General features: G+C 42.7%; 1 protein-coding gene across 1 annotated transcript in view; it reads left to right on the top strand.

The window, feature by feature from the left end:
* The window catches only part of ETNK2 (ethanolamine kinase 2), a 71409-nt gene that overhangs the window by 24177 nt on the left and 31229 nt on the right, over positions 1–16003 (top strand). Inside the window, exon 2 of the mRNA XM_056558135.1 lies at positions 11641–11900. Coding sequence (XP_056414110.1) covers positions 11641–11900 — 260 coding nt within the window. The remainder of the gene's footprint in view (positions 1–11640; positions 11901–16003) is intronic.

Below are 16003 nucleotides of genomic sequence, written 5' to 3' on the forward strand. Positions count from 1 at the left end.
GATCTCAGCACATCACTCGCTCGCTCTCTGCCCTGTCAATCATGCAGAGGAGAGTGATCTCTGTCTGCAGCAGTGCGGCAGGTCCACTCTGATCTCCCTCCTCTACACATACAGAGAGGAGGGGATGGAGAAGCAGTCTGCCATGATTGGCTGCCTCTTCTGTGCTGCGCTCCCTAGTGTGAGCGCAGCATGGAAAAGAGAGGCCGGAAGTTCTCCCAACAAGGCCTTCAGTGACGTCACACCTGCCAGGGAATGCCCCCCGCCAGTGCTCCAAGGCTCACACACAGTGTGCTAAAGACAGAGAGCCGATGAAAAAAGCAATATATAAAGCAAAAAATAGAGGCAGCAAGGGGGTTATCATTGGGGGGGGGGGGGTGGTAAGGGATAAAAGAAAACCAAAAAGCTGTTTCATGACTTGGTACTTTATAAACAGTGACTAAAAGACTCTTATGACTTAGATTGTCCTTCTGAAAGTGTTCTCCTACCAAAGGGTAAACATCTACCATAAAGGGATGAATCTGGTCAGATGCAGTGTTTTGGACAGTTTCTACTGTCCAAAAAGAAGCTTGCTTCAAATTCTGAAGTAATGTTTTTCCAGAGTTTTTGTTCTCTGTTTCCCAGTGGCACTAAAACTGGGTGTCAGATATTATAGCCCATCCCTGCTAAGGAACATTGAGTTTTGCACTCAGAAAGAGTGTCTCACATAAGTGAGAACACACCACTAACTTTTTTCTAAATATTTTATTATATGTTTTTCATGTGACAACACTGAATAAATGACACATGGCACTGCTTCGGGATGATAGGTTCAGTATGTGCTGCTGTCAAAAGGTTATGCGCCCATTCGCATCAGTCACTACACCGGCGGTGCTCACGCTGACAAAGTTTAGCGAGGCAATATATCCAAATGATAATAAAGAAACAGGCGAATCACTCACCGATGCTGTGCACTTTATTCAGAAAGTGATAACAATGGCTATATACGGATAGATGGAACAGCAGGACAGGAGGTGTTACAGAGCCCCGTCCGAAGCGACGGCACCATTTCACTTCGGGGCCTGAAGAAACGCCCAGAGGGCGTGAAATGGCACCGTCGCTTTGGACGGGGCTCTCTAACACCTCCTGCCCTGCCGTTCCATCTATCCGTATATATAGCCAGTGTTATCACTTTCTGAATAAAGTGCAAAGCATCGGACTGGTGAGTGGTCCGCCTGTTTCTATATTATCAACTGAATAAATGACATTCTGCCTCTATTGCTAATATTGAAATCTTTTAATCTTTTCTTTTGCGCAATGGAGGCAGGACTCTGCAGACTAGATTATTGGGCAGACTAGATGGGCCAAATGGTTCTTATCTGCCGACACATTCTATTTTTCTATGTTACAATGTAGTGTAGGGAGTAGTGAGTGCACAGCCTATTTAACAGTGTTTAATGTTGTTTCCCCTCAAAATAACTCAACATACAACCATTAATGTGTAAACCTTGGCAATAAAAGTAAGTACACCCCTAAGGGGAAATGTCCAAATTGGATCCAAATTGTCAATATTTTGTGTGACCACTATTATTTTCCAGCGCTGCCTTAAGCCTCTTGGGCATGGAGTTAATGAAAGCTTCACAGGTTACCACTATAGTCCTCTTCCACTCCTCCATGATGACATCACAGAGCTGGTGGATGTTACAGACCTTGTGCTCCCCCACCTTGTTTGAGGATGCCCCACAGATGCTCTATAGAATTTAGGTCTGGAGATATACTTGGCGAGTCCATCACCCTTACCCTAAGCATCTTTGACAAGGCAGTGGTCGTCTTGGTGGTATGTTTGGGGTTGTTATCATGTTGGAATACATGGGAGGGAGTGGTGTACACACTTATGTGAGACAGTGTATGTTAGGTGGAGGACCAACTTCAGCTGCAGTTTTTCTGACTGTGCTCCGTCTGTTCTTAAAGGGGTACTCCGGTGCTTAGACATCTTATCCCCTATCCAAAGGATAGGGGATAAGATGCCTGATCGCGGGAGTCCCGCTGCTGGGGACCCCCGTGATCTTGCACACGGTACCCCGTTTGTAATCAGTCCCCGGAGTGTGTTCGCTCCGGGACTGATTACCGGCGACCACAGGGCGGGTGGCGTGTGACGTCACGCCCCCGCCCCCGTGTAATGTCTGCTCCGCCCCTCAATTCAACCCTACGGGAGGGGGCTTGACAGCTATCACGCCCCCTCCCGTAGGCTTGCATTCAGGGGCGGAGCGTGACGTCACACGCTGCCCGCCCTGTGGTCGCCGGTAATCAGTCCCGGAGCGAACATGCTCCGGGGACTGATTATAAACGGGGTGCCGCGTGCAAGATCACGGGGGTCCCCAGCGGCGGGACTCCTGCGATCAGGCATCTTATCCCCTATCCTTTGGATAGGGTATAAGATGTCTAAGCACCGGAGTACCCCTTTAAGAAAGATTCTTGACATTCTCCTTTGTACCCTTGTGTCGGGATTTGTTTATGTTATTTTTTCTTGATCACACCATTCTCTATATACTTGACACGGTTTCATGAGAAAACGCCACATGGATTTTTTCTAGGATTTCCTGCTGATTGGCACTGCTGTTCTGGAGATACACCCAGTGTTAGCCTCTATTGCTAATATTGAAATCTTGTCTTTTGCGCAATGGAGGCAATACTCTGCATACCCAGCATCCCTGTCATTCCCCTTTGCACTGAAATAGTCATCCACCTTACACTTACATGGGTGAAGGGGTCCATGAATATTCACAAGATGGGGGCATATGGGAGCAGAGGAGACAGGCCAGATCCTGCCACCATTACACAAAAGACAATATTTACATATTTGCAACAGAGGCTAATATACTCTGTATCTCCGGAACAGCGGCATCAATCCGGGTAAGTGAAACATCGTTTTAATCTGGTTCACCCACGCTAAAACCCTGTGGTTTGTGCAGGTGAATCGGACATCATTTTCCCTTTAATACACTGATTCTGCAAACAAGTTCAGTGTAGACAGGGATTTATTCAAGTGTTTATATGAGTTATGCATACATTTACAAATGATTGTTAGCAGGTTCTTTTGTAGGTTAGCGATGTGTATATCATAGTTGCATAAGTGCTTCAACTTGTGTTTGTACCTTATAGAATGAAGGGCAGATCTCTAGAGCCAATTTGACTATGTCTCTTAAAAACATTAATACACGTCAATACAAAAAAGAGTTAAACATTTTTTCTGGTCACATTGGCTACCTGGCTCTTGGTTTATTTGAACTCCGACTTAGAGTGCCCTTATTGCACTATGGAGAAATATTGCAGAAAGCTCTTGTATCTCTGAGTATGTGGAATGATAAATAATGGCCTTGGTCTCAGATGCATTTTACTATTAATAACAGTCTGCTGTTTATTCAGTGTACTGCATTCATTTACACTTCCAAGAATATCCAACCAAACTGCCCAATAGTGACTCAGAGACAGAAACAGCATTGGGTATGTGTACAGAGAACATTAACTCCTGGCAATTACCTGGAATTTACTGAAAACCACTGCATGAAAACAGAGGGTTAGAGTCCATGTTCCTGCAGCCAAACTTAAGGTCATGTAGGGGAATTTATCAAAATCGGTGTAAGGTAGAGCTACATATACCCCTTATTGCTGGGTCTATCTTGCTATGCTTAATTTACTGAGCCTGCACACGTTGCTTAGTAAATTGAGTGCACCCATAGAGATCACCTCTTCTCTCTATGTTGCATGTTTTTCTACCTAATGTGTATTATAGGCATGCTGTTCACATGACCTTTTCCCGCGTTAGGCTGGATTCACACCTCGTTTTTTACATACGGGTGCCGGATCCGGCTGGGGGAGGGGCAAACCGGGTGCTCCCGTACCCCAGCTGGATCAGCCAGTGACTCCATTTACTTTAATGAGCCGACCGGAGTCATACGTTGACTCCGGTCGGCTCAGTTTTGACCTGTATCCGGTTTTGGACCGGACCTAAAACCGTAGTATACTACGGTTTTAGGTCCGGCCAGGAAACCGCATACGGGTCAAAACTGAGCCGACCAAAGTCAATGTATGACTCCGGTCGGCTCATTAAAGTAAATGGAGTCACTGGCTGATCCGGCTGGGGTACGGGAGTGCCTGGTTTGCCCCTCCCCCAGCCGCATCCGGCACCCGTATCTTAAAAACGAGTTGTGAATGCAGCCTTAGAGCCTGTGTAGTCCGTACCTTCCCCTTATAGTTTCTCCTCACTCTGCCTGCCTGCTCACATCTGTATTGTGTTTCTGAACACCACAGCTGATTATATATTTTGTTATTGCTTGTTTTACAAACATTTTCACCTTTACAGTGACGGCCCTACCGTGCCACCTATTGGGACTATTTCATCCACTACATAATTTTTTCAGTAATATTACTTTTCTTCCCCTTTTCTTTAATTACTTATTTATGATTTAAAAATGTTTACCTTCAAATTCCGCACACTGTAAGACCCTGCCCTGTCTTCTTCCTGGCGATGTTCACTGTTTGAAACAGTCTGCCTCTTTCAAAAATACAAAGGGGAACACAAGTTTCACATTCGCAGATGCTTTCTGACACTTTGGTACATGTCCTCCAAGGTGGTGTATATTTGTACAAGAAAAGGGCTTTTGCGCATTCTTTTGCATAAAAAAAAAACGCAGTTAATAAATTTGATTCTAAAGGAGAAAGTGCTCCATTGTAAACTTAAATGTAGATATTGCTATGACAAATTCTATCAGATTTTGCAGGGGGAAAAAAGCGCAAAAAAAACATTGCACAAATTTGCGGTAAAAGATACATATAAAAAAAAGCTCTATATACAATGATAAATTCCCCTCATGTTCTTTATAGTAGAGATACCCCTGTGGTTTTTAGCATTGTAAATGGTTACTAGCAGTGCTTTGGTGTATTCTAATTCTAATTCTTTTTATGTACCTTTACATATGTTGCTACCTTTCATTTTATAGCTCACTGTAATGTCTTGCTTCTTGTTTCTGATCTTATACTGACACTATGTATTTCACTAAATATGAAGACGTGCATTTATATATTAAATATTATAAGGACGCAGGACCAGTGTCTAATACCGGACATTGCTGATCGGGCTGATGTCCGGTATTAACCCTTTAGACGCCACGATCAAAGTTCATTGCGGCATCTAAAATGGGAGAAAACAGTTGCCAGCAAGCTCAGTGGGCTGTTTGAGACCGCCGCGGTGAAATTGCGGCATCTCGCTGAGATCCAAGCTGGAGCAGCAGAGCACCGATGACACTGATCAATGCTATTCTATGGCATAGCATTGAGCATTGCATGTAATAGTCTTATATGGGGGACTAAAAAAAAGTGTAAAAAAAAAGTTAATAAATGTGATTTAACCCCTTTAGTAATAAAGTTTGAATCACCCCCTTCCCCCTCCCCCCAAAAAAAATCTGTAATCAAAAATAAAAATAAACATATGTGGTATCGCAGCGTGCGTAAATGTCCAAACGATAAAAATATCATGTTGATTGAACCGCACGGTCAATGGCGTCCAAAGTCCAAAATTGCGTATTTTTGGTCACTTTGTATACCCTAAAAAATGTATAGAAAGTGATTAAAAAGACTCATCAAAACAAAAATGGTACCAATAAAGACTTCAGATCATGACGCAAAAAGTGAGCCCTCATACATCCCTGTATATGGAAAAATAAAAAAGTTATAGGGGTCAGAAGATGACAATTTTCCACATACTAATTTTGGTGCATGTATTTATAATTTTTTTAAAGTAGTAAAATAAAATAAAACCTATATAAATTAGGTATCCTTGTAACCGTATGGACCTACAAAAGTTACAAAATGGCGTTTTTTCCCTATTTGGCCCCACAAATATTTTTTTCTGGTTTTGCCGTAAATGTTATGGTGAAATGATTGATGTCATTACAAAGTACAATTGGTGGCGCAAAAAATAAGCCCTCATATGGGCCTGTAGGTGCAAAATGCATGCTTAGCCAAACCAAGCATACATGTGTATGGGGAGGATTCAGCCATCATCTTTGAAAATATAAAGCCACCTTTAGGGTGTCCGCCACTTTCCATCTTAGACTTAAAGGGGTACTCCAGTGGAAAACTGGAAAACTTTTTTTTTTTTTTTTAAATCAACTGGTGCTAAAAAGTTAAACAGATTTGTAAATGAGTTCTCTTAAAAAATCTTAATCCTTTCAGTACTTCTTAGCGGCTGTATACTACAGAGGAAACTCTTTTTTCTTTTTAGATTTCTTTTCTGTCACGACCAAAGTGCTCTTTTCTGACACCTCTGTCCATTTTAGGAACTGTCCAGAGCAGCATATGTTACCGGCCTCCGGCACATCCAATCGGCGATTGATTGCTCCAAACCTGAAATCCAGGCTTAAGCAATCGACCGTCGATAACACTGATCATTGCCATGTTAATGCATGGCAGTGATCTGTGTAGAAGATCAGTGTGTGCAGTGTTATAGCCCCTAGAGGGGGCTATAACATTGCAAAAAAAAAAAAGTGTGAAAAAAGTTAATAAAATCATGTAACTCCTTCCCTAATAAAAGTAAGAATCACCCCCCTTTTTCCCATTAAAAAAAAATAAATAAAAATTGAAATGAAGATAAACATATGGTATCGCCGCGTGCGGAAATGTCTGAACTATAAAAATATATTGTTAATTAAACCGCATGGCGTACGGGCAAAAAATTCCAAACTCCAAAATAGCGTATTTTTTGTCACTTTTCATATCATGAACGAATGAATAAAAAAAAGCAATCAAAAAGTCCAATCAATACAATATGGTGCCGCCAAAAACTTGAGATCATGGCCCAAAAAATTAGCCCTCCTACCGCCCTGTACGCAGAAAAATAAAAAAGTTATAGGGGTCAAAAGATGACAATTTTAAACGTATTCATTTTCGCCCATGTAGTTTTCCAGAAGTAAGACAAAATCAAACCTATATAAGTAGGGTATCATTTTAATCGTATGGACCTACAGAATAAAGAAAATGTGTAATTTTTACCGAAAAATGCACTGCATACAACCGGATTACCCAAAAGTTACAAATTGAAATTTTTTCTTTTATTTTGTTACACAATTAATTTTTTTCCGTTTTGCCAGAGATTGTTTGGTAAAATGACTAATGTCACTGCAAAGTAGAATTGGTGGCGCAAAACATAAGCCATAATATGAAATTTTAGGTGCAAAATTGAAAGGGTTATGATTTTTAAAAGTTAAGGAGGAAAAAACGAAAGTGCAAAAACTGAAAAAACGCTCGGTCCTTAAATCGTAGTGCTTCAGGGGTTAAGGCTTTGGCTTTCCATTTGGGCTACATGATTTATTTTAAAAGCAATCAAATCAATGTTAGCCATATACGATTATGCTCGCTGCAAATGCTGCATATTATAACTTTGAAAAAATTATTTCGGTGGCCCGGCCCAGACCCATCCCCCGCGTATCCGAAATCTGCTACCTCCCACCCAGACCCCGCATGTGTCCGGCATCTGCTATCTCCCACTCAGTCCCAGTGTGTGTCAGGCGTCCACTACCTCACACCTGGACCCTGTGTGTTTCTAGGGTCCGCTACCTCTCACCTGACCCCTGTGTGTGTCCGGCATCCACTACCTCCTACCTGACCCCTATGTTTGTGCTGCATCTGCTACCTCCCATTTGACCCCTGTGTCTATCTAGCATACACTACCTCCCATCCGACCCGGTTTGTGTAATATGGTGCTGGGGCATGGGGAAAACATAAAAAAACTGATGCTCAGCTAGCCCCAGACCCCCATTAATCTGCCACAGCTCCAGTTCTTTTCCCAGTGGTCCCATGTGCGTCATTCTTCTGAGACAAGCAGCTGGCTGCATGACCTTTTAATCAGCCAATCACTGACCACAGTGGTGTCGTGGCCATTGATTGGCAGAGCAGGAAGGTCCTGCGGCCAGCTGCTTGTCTTGCAAGAAGGAAGCACAGAGAAGACATGCTTGGAGGAGAATCGGAGCTATGGCAGACCAACGAGAGACCGGGGCTAGGTAAGCACCAGTTTTTTTTTAAATGTTTTTTTTCCCCCCACACCATAAGGTGGATGAACATAAAATAGGGAGGGGGGGGGATTGGACATGGAATGAGGGATATTGGATGTAAAATATAGGGGATTTCAACCATTTGTTTATTTAATCGCAGTCACAATTTTTACTAATCGCTATATAACACTTTCCCCAAATTAGGCAGCCCTACTTTCCATCCTTAGCAGTTTGTGTGGCTTATCTTTGTTGACTGACTTTTGACAGTTATTTTTCAGAGCATTATAGTACACAGTGATTTAAAAGGGATGGTGCAAAATTCTAACTTCAGTGTCCATGACCGAGCATTGCATTAAAGTGCTGGTTTTCTTCGATAGATATTTTATTCAAAATTTTTTCACATATACACAGTAACATATATAATACAAACAATCATTACGTAAGAAAGCTGCACCTGTACCTGTAATGAACCCCAATGAGAATACTGGTAAAACAAATACCATGAGTCGTATCAGCATTAGGGTTCTACAGTGCGTCCTTTTGAGATTCTATGAAAGGATAAATCTTCAAAAAGTAACTAGGGTAGATAGCAGGAAGGACACGAGAACCCCAGGCAACTAGGTCAAAGTCCCAAATAACTTGTGGCTGCATACAGAGGCTTTTTGAGCCATGGGGAGCTTGTGTAGGTCTATCATGAGGACAGCCAACTGGGAACTTAGTCTAATTGGGCAGCCCAATAGGCAAAATAGTAGTGAAGAAACCTTCCACCACTTAGACAGTAGGATAGGACAGTCCCAGAGAACATGTAACAGGGTGCCATCCTGGCTGCATCCCCTCCAGCACTGGGGTGGTGTGGGAGAACCATGTTGGGTAGATCCCACAGAGCCTAGAAAGTGTTCTACCACCTGAGTTAGGATTTAACTATTGCTTCTTGAAGGTTTGTTCTCTTGAACAGTTTATAAGTATCAGAAAAGCATTCAGCCACTGGTGGGGGGAAGCAGCAGCGGGGAGTTCAGATGACCATTGTCTGAGCGGGGCCGTGTCGGAGCACACCCTCTTATATTCATGAGAAGGTAGTAGAAAGAGATCCCCCTCTGTTTGGGACAGGGCATGGTCAGGAAGGCAAGAAACTTCGCTGATATGGTTATTTGTGTCCATATCAGTGTTTGCCCAAGCAGTCCGTTACCTGCAGAAACTTGTAGAAGTCACTGTTGGGTAGACCATATTTAGATTTCAGATAGTGTGATAGTCATCTTATAGGTCTTGTATAGACATTAACCCCCTGTGAAGTGCTGGTTTTGAAATGTTTTTTCACGTGGCTTTTCAGCTGTTTTCTTTTTGTCAGCCTCCAATTGATTCCAATGTAAGCTTGTAAGTGAAACCGCTCTGAATTTGACATGTCACTTCCTTTTTCAGTGCTGGTTTCTGGAAACCGCAAAGTCAGTGGGAGGTAGTAACCATGTGTTTTTTTGGCGTGTTTAGGATACAGTTTTTGCCTGTGTAAATATGCCGTTAATAGTGTTGTCTGAGCTACGGTATTTAAAAAAATATTAAAGTCTGAAAGGGTGATAAAATAACAAAATACAGTTTATTCATCTGTTTTACCCTTGCTGTTCCACTCCTCCCCACTGCCTTAGGGTATGTTTACACCACTTATACCAGGGGGCTTTTGATACAGAACCTGTGCCAATTTCGGAAGCAAAAACCACACTAAATTACTTTAAAAAACTGTTCCCTTTGACTCAAATTAAGATGAGAACCGTGCAGGTGATTTTCCACATGGTTATTTTTTGAAGCTCCCATTGAAATGTCATTGTCAATACTTCACCAATGTATAGGAGTGGTTGCAGTACTTTTTCACTGGTTGTTTTCCAGACAGTATTTTATTGGTGGGCGGCTGGGTGCAGCGACAGAACACACCACTACACAGAATATAGGTCTGTGTTGTACACATGTAATATAACGCGACCTTTCAACTCACTGCTGACACATTAGTTAGTTTTACATTACAGTTACTTTTACAGCGAGTACAAAGTTTTATTTAAAAAGGGAAAAAAAACATTCTCTAGAATTCTGTTTACAGTTTCACCAGTCATAGACACATTCATACAGTTCAAAGGTGATTGTGCCTTGCCTGACCCTGGAGTGTCCTGCCTCTAGTGTGTATTACTAGAAGGGTGGGACTGACACAGCCAATCGGATGATGTTATAGTGGGGCGTGATCTTACCAATGACAGAAGTGAGATGAAAAGAACATACAGATAGGACTGCTAACGTACACAGTTTCAGGCATGTCAACAGGATACAAAGGTTGCACATATTGTTAATATGAGATTTATTGTTTACATAGTACAGGTCTCATTAAAATCTTCATGCAAAATACTTAGTATAACTGTGTAAGGCCTGCAAGTACAAAGCACTTACGCCTTTTTAGTGTATGTAGAAAAAAATTGTATTATAGTTTGCAGCTCCTCACAGAAGCTACACTGGCTACATAGTAATGAAATGGAAAGGCAAGCCGGTTTGCATTCATTTCTAGACATTTTGACCCTAGTGCCAAGCATTTATTTATGTGTTTGCAACGATGTATTTCCAACATGTTCCAGAGCGCTGTAGATTATCACCCACATCCAATTTCAGACTCTGTTTAAATCTCATTTTCGCTGTCCACTGATACTAGATGTCATAATACCATCAACAAGGTATTTAGATGTATACTGCCGCATAGCTGTAGTTTAATAGACCTTGACCTTGATAGACATTTGGTCTGTTTTATGATGCCTGATGTGAACATGGCCTAACAGCCTAGATGCCTTCAGCAAGTCACTAAGGACTTACTCAATAAAAATGGGACTTTCCTGCGTAAGAGGATTAGTTTGTTCTAACTTAATGCCTTTTTACACAGGCTGATTATCGGTGAATGAGCATCCTAAGACAGATGTATGGCTATGACTAAGGACCATTAACAAAACATTAGCTTTTTGCTCTCTCCTGCTTTGATCCATATTTTACCATAATTATCTGGATTGGAGCTGGAATTAGGATACTGTATCAATGAGTCAATAAGACTCACAGAGTATCACACACCAGGTTCACACTACGTTTTGTAACTACGGTTCCCGTATACGGCTGGGAGGAGGGGGGCGGGGCTTAATCGCGGCGCCCGCACTCAGCCGTATAGGGGAACCGTATTTAATGCATGTCTATGAGCCGACCAGAGTGAACCGCTGCGTTTTCAGCCGTATGCGGTTTCCCAACCGCAGGCAAAAACGTGGTCGACCGCGTTTTTGCCAACGGTCGCGAAACTGCATACGGCCGAAAAAGCAGCCGACCGAAGGCTGCGGTTCACTCCGGTCGGCTCATAGACATGCATTAAATACGGTTCCCATATACGGCTGAGTGCTGGCGCCGCGATTAAGCCCCGACCCCTCCTCCCAGCCGTATACGGGAACCGTAGTTACAAAACGTAGTGTGAACCCAGCCTAAGAGTGGTAGTTTCCATGTAGCAACAGGAGATTCTTTTAATACTGTGCTAAAATGCTGTTATATATATTGCATATATATTGATGACTAGTAAAATTGAAATTGTCTTTTTCTGTTTCTTATATATCCGCAGTTGTTCACTGAAGGCATCACAAACAAGCTGCTTGCCTGCTATGTGGATACTTGTATGAAAGATGCAGTACTTGTGCGTGTCTATGGTAAAAGGACTGAACTGTTTGTGGATCGTGATGATGAGGTGACAAGTTTCCAGCTGTTGCGAGCTCATGGTTGTGCCCCAGAACTGTATTGTACTTTTCAAAATGGACTTTGCTATGAGTTCATTCGCGGCTTGGCACTGGGACCAGAGCATGTGCGCCAACCTCATATATTACGGTAACATTTAGCTTTTAGAGCAAGGCTGTAAAACTTAGGGTAAATGGTTGCAATTAGATTGATAATAAGAACTTTATTTTTGTGCACTATTTTTTATACATAATCCTTGCCATGTACAGGGATGAAAGTAAAACTCCACTTTTACTTATTATATTTACAGCATGCCACAGTTTAATACTATCTAAACTTTATTATATTCTCCATTCCCAAGAAAACAAGAATACCATTTTTTTAAAATATTTTTCTTTATGTGTTTATGTAATAGGAAGTCATAAACTTTTCTGATATGCAAGTATTTAAATTTATGATCACATGCATTTTATATTATTTGGCTTTTATATCCTATGTCTGTCAACCTATGTACAGCAGCATCTCCACATCACATCTGTCAGTCTATATACAGTACCATCCCATCAGCTTGTATGTCAGTCTATATACAGCACCATCCCATCATCATGTCTGTCAGTCTATATACAGCACCATCCCATCATCATGTCTGTCAGTCTATATACAGCAACATCCCATCATCATGTCTGTCAGTCTATATACAGCAACATCCCATCATCATGTCTGTCGGTCTATATACAGCACCATCCCATCATCATATCTGTCAGTCTATATACAGCACCATCCCATCATCATGTCTGTCAGTCTATATACAGCACCATCCCATCATCATGTCTGTCAGTCTATATACAGCACCATCCCATCATCATGCACGTCAGTCTATATACAGCACCATCCCATCATCATGTCTGTCAGTCTATATACAGCACCATCCCATCATCATGTCTGTCAGTCTATATACAGCACCATCCCATCATCATGCACGTCAGTCTATATACAGCACCATCCCATCATCATGTCTGTCAGTCTATATACAGCACCATCCCATCATCATGCACGTCAGTCTATATACAGCACCATCCCATCATGATGTCTGTCAGTCTATATACAGCAACATCCCATCATCATGTCTGTCAGTCTCTATATACAGCACCATCCCATCATCATGTCTGTCGGTCTATATACAGCACCATCCCATCATCATATCTGTCAGTCTATATACAGCACCATCCCATCATCATGTCTGTCAGTCTATATACAGCACCATCCCATCATCATCCACGTCAGTCTATATACAGCACCATCCCATCATCATGTCTGTCAGGCTCTATATACAGCACCATCCCATCATCATGTATGTCAGTCTATATACAGCACCATCCCATCATCATGTCTGTCAGTCTATATACAGCACCATCCCATCATCATGTCTGTCAGTCTATATACAGCACCATCCCATCATCATGCACGTCAGTCTATATACAGCACCATCCCATCATCATGTCTGTCAGTCTATATACAGCACCATCCCATCATGATGTCTGTCAGTCTATATACAGCAACATCCCATCATCATGTCTGTCAGTCTCTATATACAGCACCATCCCATCATCATGTCTGTCGGTCTATATACAGCACCATCCCATCATCATATCTGTCAGTCTATATACAGCACCATCCCATCATCATGTCTGTCAGTCTATATACAGCACCATCCCATCATCATGCACGTCAGTCTATATACAGCACCATCCCATCATCATGTCTGTCGGGCTCTATATACAGCACCATCCCATCATCATGTATGTCAGTCTATATATAGCACCATCCCATCATCATGTCTGTAAGTCTATATACAGCATAATCCCATCATTATGTCTGTCATTCTCTATATACAGCACCATCCCATCATCATGTCTGTCAGTCTCTATATACAGCACCATCCAATCATTATGTATGTCAGTCTCCATATACAGCACCACCCCATCATCATGTCTGTCAGTCTATATACAGCACCATCCCATCATCATGTCTGTCAGTCTCTATATACAGCACCATCCCATCATCATGTCTGTCAGCCTATATACAGCACCATCCCATCATCATGTCGGTCAGTCTATATACAGCACATCCCATCATTATATATGTCAGTCTATATACAGCACCATCCCATCATCATGTTTGTCAGTCTATATACAGCACCATCCCATCATCATGTATGTCAGTCTATATACAGCACCATCCCATCATCATGTCTGTAAGTCTATATACAGCATAATCCCATCATTATGTCTGTCAGTCTCTATATACAGCACCATCCCATCATCATGTCTGTCAGTCTCTATATACAGCACCATCCCATCATTATGTATGTCAGTCTCCATATACAGCACCACCCCATCATCATGTCTGTCAGTCTATATACAGCACCATCCCATCATCATGTCTGTCAGTCTCTATATACAGCACCATCCCATCATGATGTCTGTCAGCCTATATACAGCACCATCCCATCATCATGTTGGTCAGTCTATATACAGCACATCCCATCATTATATATGTCAGTCTATATACAGCACCATCCCATCATCATATCTGTCAGTCTATATACAGCACCATCCCATCATCATATCTGTCAGTCTATATACAGCACCATCCCATCATCATGTCTGTCAGTCTATATACAGCACCATCCCATCATCATGCACGTCAGGCTATATACAGCACCATCCCATCATTATGTCTGTCAGTCTCTATATACAGCACCATCCCATCATCATATATGTCAGTCTATATACAGCACCATCCCATCATCATGTTTGTCAGTCTATATACAGCACCATCCCATCATCATGTCTGTCAGTCTATATACAGCACCATCCCATCATTATGTCTGTCAGTCTCTATATACAGCACCATCCCATCATCATGTCTGTCAGTCTATATACAGCACCATCCCATTATAATGTCTGTCAGGCTATATACAGCACCATCCCATCATCATGTCTGTCGGTCAGTAGTGAAGGGGGAATACTTTTCGTCAAACCGCCCTCCGGAAGTAAAGTGACAGGTACCACGCCTCTTTTCTAACAAAGCCTCACTAAGCGAAGCCCCTTTGTGATGTCATGCCACGCCCCCCTTTCTCCCACAGTCACTGACGTAATCTCCTAAATGTCTGTGAATATTTATAGTAATATGTAAACATGTCCCAACGTGTCTGCATAGCAGAATGTGTTATAGTAAAAAACAGACAGCAGTGTATCATTTTACAAAGCTTTATTAATAGAAGTATTGAGAATTATGACAGCTGTATATAGAAGCCGGTGGAGTGCGCAGTGTAGACGCCTGTACCGCCGGCTTTTACAGTTAATAAATGTGGATCGCAGCGGGTCTCTGCAGAATGATCCGGTGCGATCTGCACCTCAGCCCCTTGACTACAACTCCCATCATGGGGGATGTGCTAGTGCCATCCCTCAGCAGCGCCGCGGTACTACAACTACTCCCATCATGGGACAGACTCTGTCCCATGATGGGAGTAGTAGTCCAAGGGCAGAGAGGCAGATCGCAGAAGATCATTCTCTGGAGATCTGCTGCGATCAGCATATATTAACTATACAAGCCCGCGGTACATGCGTCTCCACTGCGCTGCCCGCGGGCTCCTATATAAAGTTCTTATAATTCCTAATCCCCGCCGGGAGACGGGAGCACTGATTGGTGAATAGCTGTTGACCAATCAAAGCTCCCATGTCCCGGCGGCGGGGATTATGAATTATGACAATGTTTATGGGAGCCGGCGGCAGTGCAGTGAAGCCGCATGTACCGCTGGGTTTTACAGTTAATAAATGCGTATCGCAGCGGGTCTCTGCAGAATGACCCGGTGCGAGCTGCACCTCATCCCCTGGACTACAACTCCCATCATGGGCAGAGTCTGTCCATGATGGGAGTAGTGGCTCTAAAAGTCCTGCAGCCAGGGGATGTGCAAGTGCCATCCCTCAGCAGCGCCGCGGAACTACAACTACTCCCATCATAAGACAGACTCTGTCCCATGATAGGAGTAGTAGTCCAAGGGAAGAGGGACAGATCTCTGTTCACATTATGCGTTTCTGGCAGTGTGTTCTCCAACAGGGAGACTCCAGCTGTTGCTAGTTTAACAACTAGTTTAACAACAATTAGAGGCTCCCTGTTTAGGAACACGCTGCATTATGTGTGCTCTTCCCAGGGGAGAGCGCAAAAAATGTACTAACCCATATTTCTTG

This window comes from Hyla sarda, chromosome 2, assembly GCF_029499605.1.
Source record: "Hyla sarda isolate aHylSar1 chromosome 2, aHylSar1.hap1, whole genome shotgun sequence".
Classification (NCBI taxonomy): Eukaryota; Metazoa; Chordata; class Amphibia; order Anura; family Hylidae; genus Hyla; species Hyla sarda.